Consider the following 24,183-nt stretch of genomic DNA (forward strand, 5'->3'; position numbering starts at 1 on the left):
ATCTGGTTTTAGATGATTTATTCAGGGCTCTTGAGTGAACCAGTGAGCGCTGCGTGGGAGCAGCTGCTGACAAAAGTCAAAACTCCCCAGTGAATGCCGTTGCCCACAGCCAAGATGCTCCAAAGAGATACGTGCCAAACTCCCACACATACTTGAAAAGACAAACACATTTGTCACAATATTGAGTGTATATTTTGATACAATAAAAAAAACAACAACAATTGGTTCCTTCGACAAAGAAAGTTTCAGCTAAAAAAAAGAGTCAAAAATACTGAGCTTTGGTTTGTGCAAATGAATAAAGTCAGAGTGCCACTCATGCTTGTCCTCTAAGCAGGTAATTAAGGTCATTCCACAGTTTAAACCTGTTAAAGGAGTTTCTGTTCATTTCTCATGACAACTAAACCAATATTTTACATGGGCAGATTTGTCTTTGCAAAAATATGCTTAAATATTACAGCTCAACTATTAGTCTGAGTTGAATACAACAGAAATGAAACGGACCAAAACAGGATCCTAACTTTTTTAACCTAATAAGTTCCAGGAAGTACTTCTTGAAGTAATTCTTGAAATGAACTACAACATATAAACTCAGTGTAGTGCAGTGCTGATCGACTTATGACATGAAGGCTCCAGGTATGTTTCCAGATCCAGGCCTTCCCATGTGTATGTCCTGGCCAGGTACAGATTTCCTCCCACAGACCACAAACATGCACGTTAGTTTTAATGGAGGCTCTAAATTAGTTATGAATGAGTAGTGATGACTGGTGACCTGTCTGGGGTGAACGCCTGCCATGCAGTGACTGCTGAGATAGACCCATCGACCCACATTATTACTTTAAAAATACAGTTAGGTGAAAAGTAGAATAGGAACCTGACTGATTTGTGCTAAAGACCACACCTGTTGGATCAGACTGGAGTTTTTTTTTTCCATCAGCAGAAGGAGGTGGAGAAGATTTGGGTATGGGAGAGTTATCGCTGAATCCAGCCAGGTAAGCCAAGAGGAATTTAGCCTCATCCTTCCAGAAACCTGGTCCGTGTGTGTGTGTGTGTGCTTGTGTGTGTGTGTGCTTGTGTGTGTGGATAGTGATGGAAGTGCAGGGAGACATATACTTAAGTTTTAATCTTCTTTAATGTGCATGTTTGTGGGTCAGAGAGTGAAGGGAAATTCCAAATATCTTAAGGTTGTTCTTTTATTTTTTAAATGTGATCAAATCCAGGTTTGGTCCTCCCACCCAGTCCTCCCACCCAGTCCTCCCTCGCGTCTGTTGGTGCGGAGCAGTCGCGGTGACGGTGTGACAGCTGCGTAGGGCCTGACACTAGACAAACAGAAATCAGCTGCTTGAAACAGCAGCAGCAGGACAACACTGCAGGAGCCTCGGAAAGACAACGAGGCTGAAGAGGTCTCTGCCCGAGTGTCTCCCTCCCTCTCTTTTCCAGAGGAATTAGAGGTCTGCAATAAACTTTCTTGGGTCACTGCGCATTTTGCCCTTTTGTCTGCAAGATTCCTTCTAGATCACTGCTGCTCCCAGTCAAAGCTGCAGGGATTTCTGGAGCTCACGGCAGAGAAAAAGACTTTGAGATTTTCATCTGATTAACTTTTTGACTCTTGAGATTGCCCCTCGTGTTTACTCGCTTGGTGTTTTCCTTCTTAGGAGCACCTGAGCCTACAAGGGCTGTGTCATTTTGGGCCGTGTGAACTCGGCGGACAACAGTCTGCTGTCTTTTCACCCTCTCTCTCTCTATTCAGTAGCCGCTAAGTATCTTGACAACCTTGCCTGGTATTTTGGCAGCAGTCCCCTGAGTGTTGATGTCAGCTGAGAGGAGGACGGGTGGGAGGGGAGGGAAGGGTGATGGAGAGGCAGAAAGAGAGAGAGAGAGAGAGAGGAGGGGGGAGGAGTGAGCGGGCTATTCAAGGCACTTGTCCTCTCTCCCTCAGAGCTTAGAGGAGGGGGAGGCGCACATGCGTTCAGAGAATCACACACACACACACGCACATAGTAGAGGCAGCCACATTTTCACAGCCTGCTCTCCAGACTGACAGCGGCAAACAGAGTTTAGGGCGAGCACGACAGGGAGGAAGAGAAAGAAGGCTGGAACCTAGAGTCATCCACACACAAGAGAGGACACTGCAGTGGATTTGCTCTGTTTTGCTTCTTTCAGGGAGTTGTGGAAGGAATCTGCCCTGTACCTTTGCTGAACTGAACTTGCTCCTCTGCACCTTGCTATGGCAGCCTTGCTGGGACACGCGGAAGCTCCCTGCCACTCATCTCACTCCTCTCACGGTTGGACTTTCTTCCTCTGGGCACTCTGGACCCTTTCAAGCCAAGCTTGGGGCTTTAACCTGGATACTACCCACACACTGCACAAGTTGGGAGATGGTGGCACCTTTTTTGGTTTCTCTCTAGCACTTCACCAACAGATCAGCCCAGAGCCTCAGAGCTGGTGAGTGACTGCAGCACGTCCCTCGAGCCTCTGGCACAATATTTCATTTAGGCATCTACTTTTACACCCTGTTACCAGGTTGAATCGTCACCGTGCACCTGCTCTTCATTCTGTACTTTTCCCCCTCTTAAGCTTGTCAACATTAAAGTGAAATCTGAGTAGTGCAGCTTCAACAGCATTGCTATGCGGCACCAGTCTTTGCTTAATCACTGTTACATCCATAAGAGGCTGCGGGACTCCCAGCATCTCCAGCATGAGTTATCAGACCATGATTTGCAGCATGTGGAGCGGCTGAGAGCAGGTTTGCTGAATCAGCTGCCAGGCTATAAATTCCGGCCATAAGAGAAACGGTTTTAAGGATTTTTTGAGGTTTTTGTTTCCAGAGCTGTGCTGATGTCCTGATGCAGCCTTCACACAAGGGGAATGCAGATCCTGACAGCCTGTACGGCTGTGCAATCGATGCTTGTTTTATCATCTTTACTCAGTAAACTTCTCAATATCTTGTGGTGGATCTGCATGTGCGTTCCAGGAATTTGTTCCTTTGTGACTGTGCAGTAATTCATTTGAGACGAACATAAGTCAAGGGTCTTATTAACTCACTTAAAGCATCATAAATATCACACATATAGGACCACTTGTAAATTATATATTGTGAGAAGAATTTGACTGCTACTAATCTCCATTTACATCCATTATACTTGTCGATATTCAAAGGTAAAAGTGATGTGAAAGATGTTTGAAGCATGTTGGAGGTCCATATTTAAGTGTTGGCTCCTCAGTTTAATCGGGCTGGAGTCATCCTGTCGCCCGGTAAGACCCATGACGTCAGCATTTACAGTCCGAGTCAGGGTCACGTCTCCTGCCGGAAAGTAGCTCGCTGTCTATTACATCTATTTGATGCACCATGAGTATTTACTGTCATCACTACTCTGTGACATCATATTTACAGTTCAGATGACTTTAGGATGACATCACCTTCATCATCACTAGGACTGTTTCAGTAAAGCTAATGAAATTAGATAAGTTCTCATCTAGCAACAATTGATAGCAAAGCTTGTGCCATAAATCTTTTAAACAAGTTTGAAGCAACTTTACATTTTTTCCATTTGTGTTTATCCTGCAGCCACTGTGCATCACATGTATTTCTATCATAAATATTCCGAATAATCTCCCCTCTACTTCTGAGGGATCCGACTGGCTCCTTAGCTTCATATTTGGTCATCAGCAGAGAGTTTAGGGGCTTATTCTCTAAAAGGTTCCTGCACTGATTAAAAAAAGACTCTAACCTTTAAAATGGGAACCAAAACATTGAACCTGAATGTCAGTGAGCTTTGATTTGCTGAACAACAAAAAGCTCACTGCTCAGTACATTTTCGAGGTTTATCACAAACAATACCCAATAATCATCTGTATAACGTACCTTGATTCTTAAGTTCTGCTGACTCTTTGAGGGTTTGTAGTTGAAAGACCTAAAGTTTATATGATTACTCTTACAATTTGAGAAATGTATTATTCAGATAGGAGTGCAGCAATTATCTCTCCATCTAAATAATACAGTTCCATTAAGCTTTAAGATTGCATTCTTGGCATTGCTGCAGTTTTAATGTGGGATTTTGGCTTCCATTTATGCGCCCCTCTTATCACCCCTGTGCTTCCGTCTCCATACTAAAGTTATTGTACTAATGACTCATTTTCTCTTCGAGTTTGGAAGGTTTGGGTTACATATGCCTGTAGTCATGTTGGGTTCCGCTCATTGTGTTTAATGCACCTGGATTCAGAGGTGAAAATGATATCAGAGCTTTGATGCTCACACTCTGAGCTGAATCACACATCGCTAAAGAAATGAGCCCAGAGAAGAGCAAAAGCCAGGGCAAAAGCCAATCCACATGACATTATGATCTCATATTGACTCATGCTGTAACCAAACCCTCTTTGGTGACCTGCTTGGAAGACTTGAAAGAGTGCCACCCTATTTTCATGTTAACAGCTACAACGCACTCTCCTTTCATACAGAACCTTTCATACTAGGCCATAATTACTGTTGTCTTGAGGCAGGGGTTCCCAAACTGAGCCCAAAGGTCTCGTCCTGTTGCTGTCACTGCTGATGCCAGACAGATGAGGGTATTTCTGTCTGAGTTATGCCTGTGCTGTCTATTTATACTCCCATGAGAGGTGCTTCCGCTAATAGTTGGCGGTGGGGTGAAGACAGGGAGCCCACTGAGCTTAGCTCAACCTCTGCCTATCTGCCTGAATTCAGATAAAGACGTTCATCTCCCTGGCCGGATGAAAGACTGTGAAAAATACTAATGATGCTTTTGATCAGGTGCTTCCTGCTGTGGCTGCTCTCCCTGGCCTTGACACACATGTTGTAAAACCCACCGACCTGGTTTTTCTTGCATGTCACACATTCATCGTCAGTGTTTTTGAGGGACATTCACACACACCAGTGGACAGGGACAGAGATCTGAGGCCATGTCACTTATTTTTGAATGTGAAGAACTGCAGAACTCCACCTTTATGTATTGGCACATCGAAAGAAAGCTGACGTCAGTCATCGGCGTGTCACAACTATGGCGACTGTTTAGAAGTGAAGACAGTAAGACAAAATGTTCAGGTCAAACACATTTCCTGATATTTCAATTTACGTAATTTAAACATAAAGTTCAACAGTAGTGATGTCATAAAGAAAGTGGGCTGTTACAGGTCGCGGCTCACTTTACATCCAAGACTAGTTTTGAGTGTTAGTACACTCAAAACAGAGATGCTCTCTCTGAGCCAGTGGTCTGACAGTGGCCCAGAGGTCTGAAAAGGTCCCAGAACTCTACTCTGAGGTTTGGATTGAGTGGCTGAAGAAGAGACTGAAACAGATTTCTGAAGCTGAACAAATCCTCTTCCTCAAATCCTCCAGTCTTCATAAACACTAGAAGACAAAACAAGAAGTGTGCTTTCCATACCGGCTCTTAAATGGTAGAGATTAGACTCAAATGGAAGGAAAAACAGTTCCCTGAGCTTGTTTGGAGGACACACACTGTTGCAAAGTTCCACTCAATTTAGCAAGTCATCTTTAGATGCTAAAGAAGATGTGCTCAACCTATATTTTTCCCAGTAAATTTTGTAACTCCCATATTTGGGGAAAAAAAAATTAACACCCCCTTTGTGTTTAACCTCTGTGACCTTTTTTTGTTTAGGGAAGAACACAAGTTTAAATGAGGTCGGCCATAAATGTGTGCTTATAACACAAAGATTTTCTGAAAGCTAATTTGCATTAAAATACCCACATAAAGGCTGCTTTTTCACCCTCAGCTAAAGAGCTGGGAATGGACCGTCCCCCATCACGCTCCTTAATTCAATTCATGAGTGTTATCCCACCTATTTTCTCCCTCAGTCTTGTTGCCAAAGCTGCCAGAGACCATTCATCTAAAAGCCTTATAAATGTAGGAACAAACAGCAAATTTATATGGGAGAGCAGAAAGAGCAAAGTGTATGCACGCACACACATTCACTCACACACATACACACATGCACACACAATTAATGCTGTTTGCTAGCTCTTACTTACTCCCCCTGTGTCGTTAGCATTGGCCCATTCCTCCACACCAGGCTGCCCGCCTGAACTGGACAAAAGCTCTGTGGGATGCAGGGCTGCTCAGGAGCTTTCAGGAATATTACTCTGGGGAACACGTGTTCACCAGGGGCAGAGCAGCGGGCTGCAGGATCAGCAGCGAATGTGGTGCAGAACAGTTTGTCAGAGCAAAGGGAAAACAGGCGGTAATATCTTGATGGGCAATATCATATAAATTTCCTTCTTATTCATAAGAAAATCAAAGATGTTTTAGTACTTAAAACCTTACCGCGGACTGACAACACACCAGTTAAGTCTCTGTGTGGGGGAGGGTCTGGTGGAAGTGGATGAATAAATCACCCCCTTGATTAAATATATGTGTGTATCCATTTGGAGGCAGTTGGGTGCACTCTGGTAAAGATGCGGTTCAATCAATCAGCAGGATAGCAGAACTGAGGGCAGAACTGTGGCTACAGCGCAGCATGTGATAAGCAGAGATGAGGAGGAAATTGCAAACGATGGAGAACCTTTTTGTGTTTGCTTATCAGGATACACAAGATCGTTGATTACAGCACAGTTGGCTTTGCACCGTGTTGGGTTTTCATTTATCTTTTCTCATTTCAGTTCAGATCCATTAGCTTTGGGGGTTAGGTATTGGATATTCGGATATGTCGGCATTGTGTGGAGTTGAATCATAGTCTGCTGATTTATATATATATGTAGCTACATATGAAAGGTACTGGTGTAACATCAGCTTGGCAACAATGACATGTTTAGACTGGAGTGAAAGAGGCGACCTGATCAGTCCATTTCCACGCCGGTGCAACCAGCTTACCGTCTGTGAAAGTACAGAAAAGACAGTCGTAATTTACCCGACTGTTTATTTGGTTTTAATGTTTGTTCGTTTTTTTTAACCAAAAGAGTTCAGCAATAAAATGTAAAAGACCAAAAGTAAAAGATAATTAAAATAGAGGTGTCACATGAGCCGTGTGCAGATCAATAGACATATGAGTGGCTAAGAGGGGAGCAGAACAGCAGGAGACTAAGGGACAAGAAGAAAGTCTGTGTATGTGTGTGCATATGTGTGTGTGTGTCTGTGTGTGTCTGTGTGTGTGTGTGCCAATCATCCGCTAATCTATGTCTGCAGATGGTCAAACGGTCTTTCATTTATTGATCAGTGGCGGTTCAGGTGGTGAGCTGAGGGGTTGTTAAAAATTCATCTGAAGCAAAGACGGGGGTGGACGGTGGGGGGGTGGGTGGTGGTGGTGGTGGTGGGGGGGGTTACAGCTGCTCACAGCTGTTGTGCCCCTCCTGCTTGTAGCATAGTCGCACGGTCACGGATATTAGTTCAATTCAAAACTCATTTTCCTCCACATTTGTTATAGTGTCGGTAAGTATTCCCTCGCTGGCATCACCGGTGTTTAAACGGGAAGTTGAGTCACGTTCGGCAGCAGTGAACCACAGAATCCCAGAGGGGTTTGGGGCAGCTGTTACCGTGTGTGTGTCTCTTTGATTTTTATTGTGCGCCAACCATTTCTGTCGTCCTGAGAGCAGGTTGAGATACTAAAAATCTGATGAGTCACAGCTTCGTCACCTCAGCCTCAGCTGTCATCCTCTTCTCTGTAAAGCCAAAATGAGAAGCCGGGGGTCGGGCGTGGGCGCGGGTCTCTTCTGACACCCACCGCTTTTATGATGGTCACAGTTGATGTTGCTGGACACGTTGCAGCCAGTGAGTTTACCCAGTTGTCCGACGTCTTCCTTGGGGTGATCTTCTGTATTCCTACATGCCCAAATTTGTCCTTGCAGCCCCTCCATTGATGTCTTTCCTCTGCATGAATGTGCACATGAGAGTGTGTGTTTGAAGGGCAGAGGTCACAGTCTTGCCCCATGACAACAGAATTCCTAAAGAACCCCTGGCCTCCGTGCTGGTCCTGCAGAGCCACTGTCTATTGAGCCACGACCTCACACCACTCACAGATGTTAAAGGGGTGCGAGGGAGGATTCAGCTTTTCACAAAAGAAAGAAGAAAAGATTAACTTTTAGAAGGGGAGGCATGTGTGGGTCACAGCTGAACTGCCTCAGTCTCTCCTCTACGTCTTACATAATTATATATCCCTCCACTTTCTCCTTTTTCGGTCTCGGCGCGAGCCGCCTTCTTCCATAAACAAGCAAATCAGAATTTCAGGAATTATTGTTGGATTACAACAAGGGAGGTGTTGGTGTCTCTCGTTTGATGGAGTGTTTACATGAGCACTTTGCAGGTGAAATCCAGGCACGTCCGGCACTTTTCCCTGGGACGACAAAAGCCCAACTCTGGTGTTAGTTCATGTTTAGTTTGGGGGAGAATTTGGCGATCGATTTAGGGAAATGAACCCACTGGAATTTAGTTGCTGTAGGAGTATAAACACTATCAAAATGCAGTAAATAGAGGATTTGATCTACATCATGTTTGGTTTTTATCACCCCGGTGAATCAACACTAGGATTGTTTTAATATTCCAGCAAACATTCTGACCTGAGTTTGTGGCCCTTTATGGTCTCATTGGAAATGTCTGTGTGGGATTTTTTAGGGGTTTCTGAGGGCGGGTTGGGGGGAGGACTGAGGTGGGATGCATGTAAGGGTGGTACTGGGGGGATGATTGATCAGACCCATGGTGGGAATTAATGTGTTTTGGGGTCAGAGCACATAATCTCCCTAATGAACGCACCACTCTGATTGTGGGGTAATAATATTCCAGCGTGTGACTATAAGTCATAAGTGAAAATTAGCTGAAAAAACCTGTGCACATCCATCAGTGCTAGGTTATTGAATAATTATTACAACCAGAGCCTGTTTTATGACTGGAAATGTGCTTTAGATTTTGGAGTCACCATTTTAATATTTACAATACAAAGACTGACCACCAGGTGAAAAAGTGGCGGTAAACAGAATGTTGGAAATAAGCTGAGTTTGAGGTAGAAATAAATGTATGTTCAAAAGATGTTTACACTCTAGCTAGTTTCCATGTTCATTAGGGCTGCACAACAAAAGTAGCAGTCTATTCTCTGTAACTTTTCAAAAATGTTTAAACAGGTGATTATATATAATGGACAGGATGTACCAAACCGGTCCTGATATTTATACCTTGACATTATAGTTCCTCTGCATACTCAATGCTAATGATGTGCTCTTCTGCTTGCCAATGTTTATTTGGGCTCCTATTAATCTGATTACCTTGTGTTGGGGAGGGGTTGGGAGGTTTATCATCAAACCCCCTCTACAGTATGTGCATCATCACACTCACGCTCCGGTTACGCTGCTGGCTCTGCCGTGATCCGGGTTCATGTGGGTATTTCACGCACGGCATCGTCACGGTAACACCCCCTCATATTCCAGCCCAGCCTGCAACGGGAACAAATGCAGTTTCTCGTAAAGATGAAAGGTGATAATGCTGTCTGGATCCCCCCCCCAGAATGAGAGTGGGACAGCAGAGCTATTACTCAGCCATCACTCTTCTTCTGTGGTAAACCCAGGACACGCGTGACAGTACGTCAGGCATTCCTCAACTTATAATAACTCGATGACTTCATACAAATAGATTCATGCAGAATACCCAGGCCTGCCTCTTCTGGACCACCACACAAACTGTCCTTGTTCGACAGTTGACTGGCGACTTCCATTTTCCCCATAAAGGCGTCTTTCATTTTAGAGACGCCTCAAAATAGAAGCACGGATTGTCTTCCATTTAGACCCTTCTTGCACCCTGCTCTTTGAAATAATGCTAAAGCTGGCTGGATATCATATGCGGGCGAGTGTTTGAGTTCGGGTGACAAAACATCTCAAAATATTGGTGGTTTAACAGCTTAAAGGACCCCCCACCTGACACCCTGACACCTGCTTGTGAAGATAGACATCACCTTTACCCCCAAACATAAGCGAGAGCACTTTTGGTATGTGAATCTATAAGAAGGATCAGATCTTATCATTTTGTTTTTGTTTTATTTTATTTCCTTCTTCCATCCATTGTCTGGGTCTTGGCATAGAGTACCGGATAGCCGAAGCCCTCATCCTTAGTTTGGGGTGTTGTGACTTGAGATGGTTCCTGAGACACATGACTGCAGAGCAGATATGAGTAGAGGAGGGAAAGTGGAGCTGTCTGATAATGTGGCTGCGTTTCCACTGTGTTTATTGGGCTGGAATCTTCTGCTAGAACAAAGCTAATGCTTGCGGTGCATTTGTGTCTCCATGTCGAAACATGTCCCACAACCAGTCTCAGTGGGTAATCCTCCCTTTTTGGAATATGGAATTCTCTAGGAACATCAAATCTGTTCCAGCCACATCAACAATGTGTGCAAACGTAACATTATGAGGTAACTTAATTATAACACTAATGATGATGAAAAATAACAACATTTTTAAATTCAAGAGGCACTTTTCAGGACAGTCACGGTCACCAAAACACAATCGCAGACAAAAGAGGAAGAAATAAATTAGATGAAATCACAATAAGGTGCAAGAGTTGAATGAATGAATCAAAGAGAGAATGCTAGTTTGAAAAGGTGGGTTTTGAGTTGTGATTTGAAGCTCGAGGGAGAGTGTGAGAGTCGGCCTTTACTTAGGTTGTGACAAGACCGTCCATCTCTTACTGTAAAAGCCTCTTTCTTATTCAGTCTAATGATAATAAAAGAATTTTGGGGAGTGCCTTGAAGCTATTCTTGTGATCTCTTTTTTTTATACCCAAAGGCCATGCTAGCTCCTGTTGAGTGCTCCTGCTACATTATAATTAGGAGATTTTTGTCCCGTGATGAATGACAAACGACACATTTGGCCTCTGAAATATCTGCACTATAACAGCAGGACGACTCTCAGCTCAGGCTGTTTGTTGACAGTATCGGTGACCACCCAACCGTCTGTTTGTCTGTGCCTGGTTCAGGCAGGGCTATCAGTTGGCTGCACAGTATTTATAGGCAAAGTTCTCCCACAGAGATGGTTCCAATTTAAGCGTATAGAACTGAAGGGCTGCACCGTTATGATAATTACAGATAATCGGCCGGCTCACAGGAAGCGCTGTTGTTGTCTGGGGAATCTTCGCAGCCGCTCTCAGGCTGGTTTACAATATGTCTTTTATTTTCCTGCGTCTCTTCAGGGCCTCTACTGCTGGTCTTGGTGGGAATGCGGCACAAGGTTCTGTTTTTAAATAGCGAGCTAAGTTGAATCAGCCGCTCCTAATAAGGCAGAGGGCAGTGACCCGGCGCTCGAAATACGAGCCTCCATCGCCGAAGATAAACCTTTCTTCCTCCTGTTATTACAAAATGATGCGAGACCGCGTCAGCCTGGTGCTACCAACGTGATCAGAACAGATGTGCTGTATTTTTAAAGCTGAACTCGTTATTGATGGCTGAGCTATGAGGCCGCCGAGGTCGGCCAGCAGGCGTGACCGCGACTTTATGGTGTGTTCCTCCAGGATCCTCGTGGGGGCGCCGCAGGCAGCAGGGCAAGGCCCGCTGAGGGGCAGTCGACCCGGAGCTTTATTCAGATGCCCCATCACGCCAGAGGAGTACGACTGCGAGAGGGTGGACATAGACGGAGAAGGTGGGTGGAAGATGACGCTTCATCGGCGGCTAGAACAAGCCCATCAACGCGGGAGCGAGTGGGTTTACGGCTGGGCCTATTTTCATGTATATACTTTTAATTTCCCTTTTTGTTTTATCTCAGTGAGTCTGAACAGAGAGAGCAAACACAACCAGTGGCTGGGAGTTACTGTTAAGAGTCAGGGGATCGGAGGGAAGGTGGTGGTAAGAGACGAACACCTCATGAAGGCACCAGGCCCACAGGCCACCGAGATCCAAGCTCAAAGTCAATAAATGATGTCCTCTTGTACCCCACAAGACCTGCGCGCACCTCTACGAGCTCAGGCAGCGTGTGAGTCAGCCATCAGAGACCCGCGACCCCATCGGCCGCTGCTACGTCCTGAGCGACGACCTGACGGAGCGGGACGACCTGGACGGAGGGGAATGGAAGTTCTGCGAAGGCCGCCCGCAGGGACACGAGCAGTTCGGCTTCTGTCAGCAGGGCCTTTCAGTCAGTTTCACCCCCGATAACAACTTCATTCTGTTTGGGGCCCCTGGAACATACAACTGGAAAGGTAACGCGTCCCACTGAGCTGAGGACAGCTGAGCTGCTCCCTCTCAAAAGATTGGAATAAAACTAGCGACATGGCCGCTGCAGACAGCTTGTGAAGGCTAAAGAGCTAAAACATATGTTGTTAAGATATATACAGAACTAAATGTATGAATGAGCTGGAGAATATGGCTAATTTACACCAAATGCTTTGTTGAAACAGGTTGAACAGGAGGGTTTTGTTGCAACGTCATAAATGCAGACAGAATTTTAGGAGCTCTAATTAAAGAAGGCAGATTTATGAGTGGAGCTGATTGATTTTACACTCTCATGCAGGAGATCAATAATATTATTGACTGTCTAAGCTTTTTAATTCACAAACCTCAACCAAATGTAACTGAACATGCTTTAATAGGTGTGTAGGTATCTGTTGTTGTATATGTTTTATGATCATCTGATGCTGGATTTGGGGAATTTGAGCCTCTCTGTCCTTGATGAGGGCTACCTCTGAAACATACCCCCCCCCCCCCCCCCTCCCCCATCCATGTTATTTTGCTGTGCCCCTCGCCCGTTTCCATTCCAGGTGAGATGCGCGTCCAGCTCCTCAACCAGACTCTGCTTGACCTCGGTCTCTATGACGACGGACCCTACGAGGTGGCAGATCAGAAACAGCTAAACGCCCAGCTCATCCCCGTGCCCTACCACAGTTACCTGGGTAGGATCTGCCCTCCCCGCTCACTGTTGCCCGTGCACAGGAGAGGACCTGAGGGCCGGTGTGGGGGCGACACCAGGGGCCAGACTGCACCTCAGCATGCTAGAGAAGTCAGCTAATACCAGGGGGGGCTCTGCCGCTAACTGGTGGTTTCCTGTCCAATGTTTTTCTTTGAAATGAACGTGGGTGGACGGATGTGGTAAAGTTCCAAGAGCTGAGTCTTGAGACCTAGCTCTCATTCCTATGATTTTAATATTTACTAAGACTGGGATGGCCTGCCTCCAGCTTTGGAACAATCAAATGGAAACGAGAAAGAGGACGCAGTCTGGGCCCGAAACGTCGGCTCCTCACCAGTGCTACCCAGTGGTTTTACAGGAAGCACCGCTGCAGCACCAAAGAGCAGAAACCAATCAATCACAGCCTGTCTCACCCGCACAACCCTGTCCCCTTTGTTTCTCTCTCTGTCCACTCTTTTATCCCCCTCACCATTCCACCACCCCATCACTCCCGACCTCTCTCTCTCTGTCCTTCTCCTCCTATCTCGGGCCATGTAGGGCTCTTGTTCATGGCTAGTCCCATTGAAGATGCACTGCTGTACAAAACTCTGGAGCCCTCCAGTCGACCCACACCATTTGAGGATGTAGCTCATAATAGCTACTTAGGTTTGTAGGCGTGAGGTGTTTTTGTTTCGGATCAGACTTGGGCTTGTAGTGAAAGTAGTTCTGCTATCTTATCTGTCTTTGTCTTAATCCTTACCGCTAATCCCCCCTAGATGTTTGGTTTTAATCTGTCTTGTAAATTAGACTGAACCACCTTTACTGCTATAAAGAGACGGCCATCCAATTTAATTTAACATAATTTTTATTTTGTAATTAATTTAATATTTCATTTATATGATTTCTATTGTTTGATTTTTGTTTAATTTACTTTCAATACATTACTTTCGAATATATGGGATGGTTGTGTCTGAGTAGCAGCAGGGTGTGTGTGTTCTGTCTGTAGGTATCTGTCATCATTAGCGTGTCTGCGTGCATGTGTGTGTGTGTGTGTGTGTGTGTGTGTGTGTGTATGTGCGTGAGGCTTTCCTGGTGGCTGAGGTTTTTTTAATTGTTTTCCCAATCAAAAGTTTTACATAACTCATAGACGACCCTATTCGTGGTAGCGGTCCTGTGGCGAGAGTTTAGCGCTCTAGTGCTTTAAGCTAATGCTACTTTACGGCTAACCAGGTGAAGTATGACCAAGCAGATGGAATTACAGAGCTCTTTTTCATTTGAACTATACTGACATGAAACTGTAATTAACTGAGATTCATTCTCCTAAGTGCGTATCCAGCGGCACAGAAGACCTCATTTGACTTAAAATGAACTACTTAGTTTAATTAGCATCATTGCTACAGCTAATGTTTTTCATCTACCGTTTAAAGCTAGAGCGTCTGCTAAGGGCTATAGTTCCATAGGTGCTGTATATCCTGAGTAGCTGGAATTTGGAATGTGTTAAATCTGTGTTATTTTGCAAGCTTAAATTAGGAAGATATAAAGCGAGACACCAAAGTGATCTCAGATCCTGAGGAACCAAGATTCGTGCTGCACTTTTTGGTGTGATATTTTAAGGAGTCTGTTGCTGTTCGGTCTCCACTGGTATCAAGGAAGAACTATTTATGTTGTGTTGACTGTTCCAGTTATCAGTGTCCACTAAGTGTGTGGATCTGCTGTAAATCTTTTCATTCACATGCCTCCGAGCCTGCTCACCCTCTTGGTCCCCACATTGAGCCGTCGCCGTGACAACACTAATTCCCACGTGACCCCTGATCCTTCATTTATTACTCACATGCTCCCATTGATCCTAATCAGATGATATAGCAGACATACGCATGCTTACTAAAACAACCCCCCCAACAGTGTTGCAGCTAATTTAGATGGTGTGTTTTCTTTATGTGTTTATCATTAAATTGGAAACAACATTTAAACTAAGTTTAAGCATCTTGCTAATTGAAAGCATACATCTTTTTACTGACGTACCATTGGGCTAAACGCTGGTATGTTACAACAAATGCGTGTGGAGCTAAATTGACTCCATGGTTGCTGTCAGGTTATCTGGAGGCCACCTCCAAGACATAAAGATTTCAAATGAGCATGGCGGTAAAGAAAGACTTACATAATATGAAAGCTCAAAATAAACACGACAGATACATATTCATGCTTTCTATTTTTAGAATTCTAATCGGCGGTGGAAAGAAGGTAGCCTATATTTCGCACTAGTTTAAGCTGGAGGTTTATAGCGATGACCTTGTTAAAAGCCACCCAGTGTGGAAATAGCGGCGCCTTAGTCTCCGTTCAGGGGTGTTTACAGGATCTGTGATGCTGACAGTTGCATTCCACACCTGCCACCATGGAGTTTGTCTCTGTTGTTGTCTCCCTATGTATGTTTACTCACCCCCCCCTCTCTCACACTCCCTTTGCATGTCTTTAAACTGGTGCATGATGGATGTATAAGATTTAATCTGATTTGCAGATATTTACTGCTTGATAACAAACTTACCCATGATGCAAACTCACAACCCACATGCACACAAATATACCCCCACACACACTCCTTCCAGCTGTTCAGTCCTTTACACTCCCTGATTTATATGCATCCATACATTCCCACACACACACATGCAGAGATGTGCTTAATTCACAGACACACAAAAGCAGAGCTGCTCTAGGTGATAAATCCGATGAATGCTCAGCCAACTTGTTTACATGCTGACTTCCCGAGGCAACTGAAAGCAGCAGCATCGTGAATCTCAGGAGACGTTAGGCGAGTCTCCAAACATCTCTCCCCGTTACAAACTGGCCTTTTTCTGCTCTTGGACTTAAAATCGCTCCAACAGCAGCACACAGGTCGTTTACACTCATCAGGACTTTGACATCTAATCAATAAGCACTCAAATCGCACATTTCATTAGTAAAACGATGAGCCGAACATGACGCAGGGAGGAGATGGCCCCAGTCCCACGGTCGATACTCACCTCTGACCCCTCCCTCCCCCATGCCGTCGTCTCCTTCCAGGATTTTCAGTGGACTCAGCCATGGACATTATGAGCCTCGGGGAGCTGACCTTCGTGGCGGGGGCGCCCCGGGCTAATCACACAGGGGCGGTGGTGCTGCTGAGGAAAGACAATGTGTACCGACTGGTGCCGCAGCACATTTTCTGGGGGGAGGAGCTGGCGTCTTCCTTCGGGTACTCGGTAGCCACGACAGACCTGAACAGGGATGGGTGAGAGGAAAACGAAGCTCAAGACAGTTTGTGCTTCTGAGAAAGTTCAGGAACTCTTCGAAGATCTCTGGTTTTGTTTCTCGGCACAGATGGACGGATCTGATTATCGGAGCTCCGAATTTCTTTGACCGCAAGGCAGAGATTGGCGGGGCTGTGTACGTCTACCTGAACCCCTTCGGCCACTGGGATGATCAGGCCCGGCCGATCCGTCTCAACGGGACCTACGACTCCATGTTCGGGATGACAGTCAGCAGCATCGGAGATCTGGACCAGGACGGATATGGAGGTGAGAGCGTGTGTTTTGAAGCTCCGCACATGGAAAAATCCCTCATTTGCTTGTGATTAATTATACCAAACTGCACGTGTGTGTAGATATTGCAGTGGGGGCCCCGTTTGATGGCGATGGCAAGGTTTTCATCTACAGAGGTTCAGACGCTGGTATTGAAACAAAACCTGCTCAGGTGATCCAAGAGAACCCTTAAATTTTCCTTTTATTGTCTAAACACATCTGTCAACAGTCATCCATCTCTCCCATCAGGTGCTGGATGGTCGGGACTTTGACGTGAGACGTTTCGGATACTCCATCTCAGGTGGTTTGGATATAGACGCTAACCATTACCCAGATGTTGCCGTGGGCTCCCTCAACGACTCTGTGGTTCTCTTCAGGTGTGAGAATCTGACTTTGCAGATGTGGAAATTCAACATCTTTCCCTGCTAACATTGCTCTCATCCTCCTCCGCCGTCGTTCGTGCGCCCCCAGGTCTTGTCCCGTCATCCACGTGATCAGAGACGTATCCATTGATCCTCAATACATCGATCTGGAGCAGAGCAACTGCAAAGGCAGGACAGGAGTGTGGTGAGGCCCGAACCCACGCCCACACAAGCAACTGCCGCTGAATCTGCATCACAGATAATGTTCTTTTTTCCCCTGTCCTGCTGTTTTTAGCGTGGAGGTCAAGGCTTGCTTCGCCTTTATGGCCCACCCAGAGCACTACTCACCCCACATTAGTAAGTCACCACCTTTTTGGTTCTCCCATCATGGGGGACTTGGGCTCAAAGCACCAAGACTCTATTTAAAGTGGAGCGTAACCTTATCCACGGCGCAGCGTTAACGTCGTTTTGATGACATCACAGCTACTGTCCTCTTAGATGGTTGGATTATATGGGATCGGTCCCCGGTGGGCACCTTAGGCGCCTGCTCTGTGTGTGTCCTGACATTTCTGTTTCCCTTCATGCCTTGCTCCCACGCTCTTCCCATCCAGCCCTGTTGGTGCACTTTGAAGCCGACACGGAGCGCAGGAAGTTGGGCCTCCCGCACCGCGTCAACTTCCTGGGCCGCAGTTCCCTGGATCCAGAGTACACTCAGACGGAGGAGGTGGAGCTCCACAAGCAGCACCACCACGTGTGCACCAGCGCTGTGTTCCAGCTCAATGTCAGTAACGCCGACGTGCTCTAGTCGTGCACATCAGAGACAGGACTTACACGCGACAAAGCTTCAGGACTGATCATTGTTCCATGCAGGAGAACATCCGGGACAAGCTGCGGCCCATCTCACTGGAGATAACCCACACCATTAAGCCAGTTCCACCGCGCAGACACTCGGCTTCCAAGAGGCTGGAGAAGCTGCCGCCTGTGCTCAGTGTTTCTCCCTCCAACATGCTTTACTCAGAGGTCTGAATCCAAATTTCTAGACTGAATTAGTTTTAAATGGCTTCACTGCCTATGATGCTCTTAGTTTAGTAACCAGTAGATTTAAATTCATATTTGATGTGTTGTTTTCAGGTTTAAGTAGCCCCAAAAAACAATGTATGATATATTTTTTTTACAACAAATTCTAATTACCCCAAGTGTGGGTCGTTTTTCTTTGATTAAGAACAAATAATGCATGAAAATCCATATTTGCTCATCACTGACTGATCCAGAGCCTTAAAACAAAATTAGATATGTATCAGTCTTTTGAAATAAAATTGAAACTTTTTTTTTCTGTACATAGTCTAGGTTGTCTCATAGAAATATCTTTTCTTAAAGGTTTTTTCCAACACTAAAAAGCTTAAATAACATCAAACGTTCTTGTCTAATGTTTCTTTCATGTGGCCATTGAACATTCTTTACGTTTCCATTGCAGCGAAGCTTTTCTGCCTCATTAATGTAGCTGCGGCGCTGATCCATCTCTCCTCTGACTTCCACAAGGTGAACTTCCTGCGAGAGGGATGTGGAGCTGACAAAATCTGCCAGAGCAACCTGAAGCTGAGCTACCAGTTTGGAACGCGGCCTTTGACCTCTGACCTCTTCACGCCTCTGCCAAAGTTAGCATCAGTCTGGCTTTTTCACCCTGCAACATCTCCAACATGAGAGTGGAACCTGAATTTGGTCAAAACACGAGGCTGAACGTGTCGCTGAACGCAACAGTGTGCGGCTCTCCTTTTTTGCAGGGATGAGGACGACGTGCAGGTCTTCTCGCTGTCAGACCAGCGTTTGGTGGTGCTGGAGATCACCGTCACCAACACGCCATCCGACCTCCCTGTTTCCCGAGGAGGACGGCGACGACGCTCATGCCGCTCAGTTGTTCATCTCTCTGCCAGACACGCTGTCGTACGCAGGCTCCAGGATCCCGGCACAGGTACAAGGTCAGAAATATCATCCAAAGGTGGAAATGTGTGAACTTGCATTTTGTTATCTGTTTAAATGCAGATGAGATGCCAAGCAAACCAGAACGGCTCCCATGTTGAATGTGACCTGGGGAACCCGATGAAACGGAACACAAAGGTGAGGAAAGGAAGTGGCTCTCAGACACTTTTACTTTTACTCTCATACATTTTGATGCGCTCATGTGTAAGAAATGATCAGGTTTTCCACCCAACTGTGTAGCCAGACTATAATTTTCTTGTCAAACATACCCACCTTCCAGCTGAAGTTCACCATCAACTTGAGCACATCTAACATCACGATCGAGACCACTGAGTTGACAGCAGATCTCTCACTGACGACGTAAGCCCACCGTCCCTAAAATCTTCACACCTCTGTGGCCATTTCAGCATTTGAATATTTCAGCTAAGGTAGCGGCTGTTTGTGGTGTCGCCTCCAGGATCAGTGAGCAGCCCGACCTGGTCCCCGTCACAGCTCTGGCTAAGGTTGTGATAGAGCTCCCTCTGGCGGTCAGTGGGTGAGTAAAACCTTACTCATAGCTGGTGGTCACCATGAACCATAAAAGCTTCTGCTTTTATGGGCTGCTTATTTCGTTTTTTGCAATCCGCACACTTTTGCTGTGAAGCCTGATACAGGTGCATGACAGGTGCACGGCTCGGTTCGAGCGTCTGACCCGCTGACCTGCTCTCTGTGTTCACCGCAGGCTTGCTGAGCCTCATCAGCTGTTCTTCAGCGGGACGGTGAGAGGAGAGAGTGCCATGAGCAGCCTGGAGGACGTCGGCAGCCCTGTTGATTTTGAGTTTGTGGTGAGAAAAAAAATGGTGTCGTGTTTGTGTTCAGGTGCGTCCTTCTGCGTTTAGTGTAACTGTGACGTGAGGAAGGGCTCACTTTGCTCTCTGCCTAAGGTTACGAACCCTGGTCAGGCCCTGCAGACACTCGGCTCGGCCTTTCTTAACATCATGTGGCCCTATGAGCTGTCCAATGGGAAGTGGCTCCTGTATCCGGCCAGCCTGAATTTGGACGGCTCTGCAGACGCACGCTGCACCTCGTCAGGCGCCCTGAATCCTCTGATGCTGCACAGCTCCTCAGCTGCAGGAATCACACCTGTCAGTCACCAAGTAGGATTACAATCAGTCACGCTCAAACTGAAAGTTCGGCCACGTCAGTGGCTTTCAAAGGCAGTTACACATCGATGTGTTTCGTTAAATGTGCTGCTTCAGCAGGCTGGACGAGCCCGCCGCTCCTACCCCGAAGACGTGGGCCATGTGAACACAAAGGGGAGCATGGGAAGAACCACCCCGGCCGTGGCCGCCTCAGATAGACGCAAGTCCCTCAAACTGGTGAGAGGGTGTGACAGGAAGAGACGGGGGAAATGCATTTGTCTCGTTGCTCATTGGTCCTTCTCCCCACCAGGACTGTCTTCTAGGGTCGGCCCGCTGCATCCTGATTCAGTGTCCTCTCCACAGCTTCTCTGGACAGGCTGTCCTGAAGATCCGTGCCAGGCTGTGGAACAGCAGCTTCATAGAGGTGGAAAGCATGTTTTCATCTTTCTCTCTGAACTCGAGCGCAGCTCAATGTCAGATAATCGTACGTCTGTGAGTGAACAGACGGTAAACCGGAGCTTTCGTAGATACGAGCGACAGTTTCAGCGTCGTTCTTCCGTGTCTGTCAGGAGTTTCCAGCTGTCAGCGCTCTGGAGCTGCTGGTCAGAGCCAACATCACCGTCAAGTCCAGCATCAAACACCTGGTCCTGAAGGATGCTGCTGCACAGGTTTCAGCCCCCCCACACGCACCCACATTGATGAAAATTTCTCATTTCAATATGGACCTTTGGTCTCCATCAGATTCCAGTCATGATCTATCCCGAGCCGGGCATGGCTGACCAGTACTGGATCCCCTGGTGGATCATCCTCATCGCTGTCCTGGCAGGCATTCTGTTGCTGACCCTGCTGGTCTGCCTGCTGTGGAAGGTAACCCACACACACTCCTGTCACACCAGTGCTCTACGATAAAAAAAATGATGCAGCAGCTCCTCCTAGTGTCACCTCTTCCCCCACTTGATATCTGGAACCGTCTCACTCTGTTAGTCCAGTTTTTTCTTTCCTCTTTCTTCTCTTTAATGGTCCTATTTTCACGTGTCCATGACTCTTGTTCATCCTCTCATTTCCATTTTTGTTTTTATTTCCCACTCTTTTCCCCATTCTATCCCCCCCCCCCCTCCTCTGCTCTGGCCATCTGTTGTCCAGTGTGGCTTCTTCAAACGCAACGAGCCGCGCCGCCACTATGAGACGGAGTACTACCGCGCCCACTTGGGGGTCCAGCCCTCGGAGGTGGAGAAGCAGGTGTCAGAACTATAATACAAAGAACATTTCAGTCTGGCCTGCTCTCCCCTCCTCCTCTTCCTCCAGGCGGTAAAAAACATCCCCGGCAGTGTCTCCTAGTTCACCTCACCTCGGTGGCTGGGGGTGTTCATTAGCATACAAAATATTGGCACATTTTTGCTCACCCCTACAGTGTAGCTGTGAGGTGGGGGCCAGCTGAAGTGTTGTGATGCTTCTGATGTGTTGATATTTATGCCAGCTGCCCTTAGACAACACAGATACAACAAAATCTGTCAGTTGTAACCAAAATTGCAGGCGGCGCTGCCTTGTGGATTCATTTGCTAGCTGGCTGATGACAACATTCCTAAACTTCAAGATAAATTGGATGATGAAGGAGGGCAAAAATGTGCTTCTTTGTTGCGTAAATATATTGCAGAGTGGTTGTTTTGTGTTTGTTGTCACTGAACGCCACCCAGCCATCGCCCACTCTGAGCCCTCTGACCCTTGCAGTGATGTGCAGCGCGTTTTGCTTCAGCCGCCGATCGCCTGGTTCATTCTGACACCTGTGTGTGAGCTCGCAGTGTGCATTTCAGTCCCCTCCTGTTTGTCATGTGTCACATGACCAAGTTTCCAGGTGCCAGAATAAACTGGTTTGGATAGTGTGTGTGTGTACCTTTAGGTAACAGTGGCGTTCAGGGAACATCTACTGACGCTGAGAGCATGTTGATGTGCTTTTTGGGTGGTTGTACTTCCACTGGCGATTCACCTTGTCTGCACAAAAACATCAGATAATCTCTTCTGTCTGAGGAACTACTTAAGTGCATCAGAAGCACTCTTCTAACTGCTCACAGTGTGTGTGTGTGATAATGAAAAACCGATTAATCTCTCCTCTGTCATCCTCCAGTGTGGCTTCTTCCAGCGGGCCCACTACAAAGACAAATTGCCCCAGCACCACGCGGTGAAGATCCCTCGTGGGGACCGGCCGCAGTTCCAAACAGAGAAATCGGGGAAAATCCATAAAAAAGAATGGGCCACACACTGGAGCGACGGGACCTCTTAACTTCCTCCGTAGCAGCGACAGACTCAACCCGATCACCATGTGAGGCACTGGCGCCGTCTTTGCTCCGGTGACATCCCAGACTTTTCTGTGCCGGCCTCGGACGGTCCATTTATAGCACGCATTTCTCCTGGCGTGACGCGGTAGATACTGAAGGCCAGCATCAATAATGGAACCAGGGTAGCTACCACTGTATGTCCTTACAGCCCTGGACTAACCCTCATCGAGCTACAAGAGAAGATCCCAACTCAAAGACGAGCAGAATAGATGCAGACTGACACACTGGCCGCTGTAGAAGCACTGCCCCTCACAAAAGACTACTTTTGCCTTAACTACTGCAAGACTGATGACTGCTGTGGGCCAAGGGGAGAGCATTTATATAAGGAGGATGTTTGGGGATTTATTTTTAGCACTGGTTGACATTGGGAATATATAAATCTGTAAAATAAGATGTTGAATGTGTTGTGTCAGTAAGCGGGTCGAACAAGTTCACCAGGTTGTTTAGCGTCATCATTAAATACTTTTTTGTGTCAATATTTTTTTTCTTAATCCAGTTAGATGTACTGTGTTTGTTACCTGAGTGAACTTGAATCACATATGGAAAAATAGACAAGCAGCCTAATTATATATATATAAATATATTTAACAGCCATAAAATAGTTATTGTTGCATGATTAATTATAATATATTGATACCTTGTAAAAATACAAGGCTGGAGCCTATGTTTCAGTGTCTAAATTTTGAGCTCTTCATACATTTTTTTAAATGTTAGAAGGAGAAATTTCACTGTGAGACATCCGATTTGGTAGTTTCATTTGCATTTCTACTGCTTCATACAAGTGCCTTGTGGTGAGAGTGAGGGCTGCTGACAAAACCTCAGCTCAAGCAGCCATGAAACAACAGCCCTGTGACACATAAACAACATGAAGACGGAAGAGATGAACCTGATTATGAACCAAAAACCGAACTGCAACATATTAAGTAATATTTTTTATCCCCCTGCCCTTTACATTGCTGGACAATCTTGTATTTGCTGCATGAAACGACGCTGCAATTCTGCCCTTAACTCTCATTTAATTAATGCTTGGCTGTTTTAATGCTGTAAATAAGAACACAATGAAAAAAAAAAAAAAAATCCTTCACCAAATACTGCCAGTTGCCGCCAATATTTTAGCTATTTGAGCCGTTAGGCATGAAGTTCAATTATATAACGCTAGATGGCAGAAAAACACAGAACATAAAATATGAAGTTATTGGATAATCGAATTAGAATGCTAAATGGCTACAAATGTGTAAAAACGCTTTGCCTTAAAAGAAATGAAACTTTTTTCTGACATTTTCTGGAAATGTGTTTCTCCTTATGTCAAAATAAATCAATTGGATTTTTCTTTAATCCCAAAGAGGAAAATGTGTCATCACGGTTGCCATGACAGTTAACAGCTTGTGATAAGTAACTTTCATCAATGCTGGATGTGACATCAACAGATTTAGCACTGGAAAGGGCCTAAGGGATGAAATCCTCTTAAACTGGAACTGACACACACACACACACACACACACACACACACACACACACACACACACACACACACACACACAGACTTGTTAAAAACAAAGCTCAATTGAATTGAAAACACTGTGTCCTCTAATTGCCTGCCTTGTTGCAGAGCAGTTAAGTTCTCAGCATCTGCTGAACATTTATGAACGTGGATCATCGAAACTTCTGAAGCAGCTCTGGATGAGAAGAAACGGATCATTAACTTCAGCTGGTCCCAGTCACGGCCGATAAGATCATCTTCTCGCTTTTCTTTCACATCTCACTGAAAACAACTTCAATTTTCGAGTTGTGTGAAGTGCGGTGCCAGAACAGCACTGAAGAGCGAGCACGAGCGTGTAACAACTGAGACACTGCAAAGATCTTCATTGCTATTATGGGTTGGACGCTTGTGTCACCAAGAAAGCGTCTCTTCGTTGCACAGCATCAATGTGTCATTAAAGCCTTGAGTGTCAGTGACTTTCCTGCTGATATATTCATTTAATGGCCTACTGCTTGTAATCAATAGCAATGTCACACATCGGAGCT

At 45.9% G+C, this 24,183-nt stretch overlaps 1 protein-coding gene across 1 annotated transcript; it reads left to right on the forward strand.

The window, feature by feature from the left end:
• The first annotated feature begins 1,922 nt into the window (after window positions 1-1,922).
• Window positions 1,923-23,506, forward strand: itga7 (integrin, alpha 7). Its single transcript, XM_029827020.1, is given in 26 exon segments — window positions 1,923-2,442; window positions 11,448-11,575; window positions 11,699-11,778; window positions 11,873-12,128; window positions 12,687-12,818; window positions 15,869-16,076; window positions 16,166-16,362; window positions 16,449-16,537; window positions 16,615-16,742; window positions 16,837-16,932; window positions 17,023-17,084; window positions 17,339-17,508; window positions 17,598-17,747; window positions 18,267-18,382; window positions 18,509-18,601; window positions 18,603-18,696; window positions 18,768-18,842; window positions 18,985-19,064; window positions 19,162-19,239; window positions 19,426-19,528; window positions 19,628-19,840; window positions 19,946-20,062; window positions 20,136-20,249; window positions 20,395-20,493; window positions 20,567-20,692; window positions 21,948-23,506. Coding segments are annotated over 26 exon segments (3,378 nt in total). The 5' UTR covers window positions 1,923-2,224; the 3' UTR covers window positions 22,104-23,506.
• Window positions 23,507-24,183: the final 677 nt, after the last annotated feature.

This window comes from Takifugu rubripes, chromosome 19 (genome assembly GCF_901000725.2).
Source record: "Takifugu rubripes chromosome 19, fTakRub1.2, whole genome shotgun sequence".
NCBI lineage: Eukaryota > Metazoa > Chordata > Actinopteri > Tetraodontiformes > Tetraodontidae > Takifugu > Takifugu rubripes.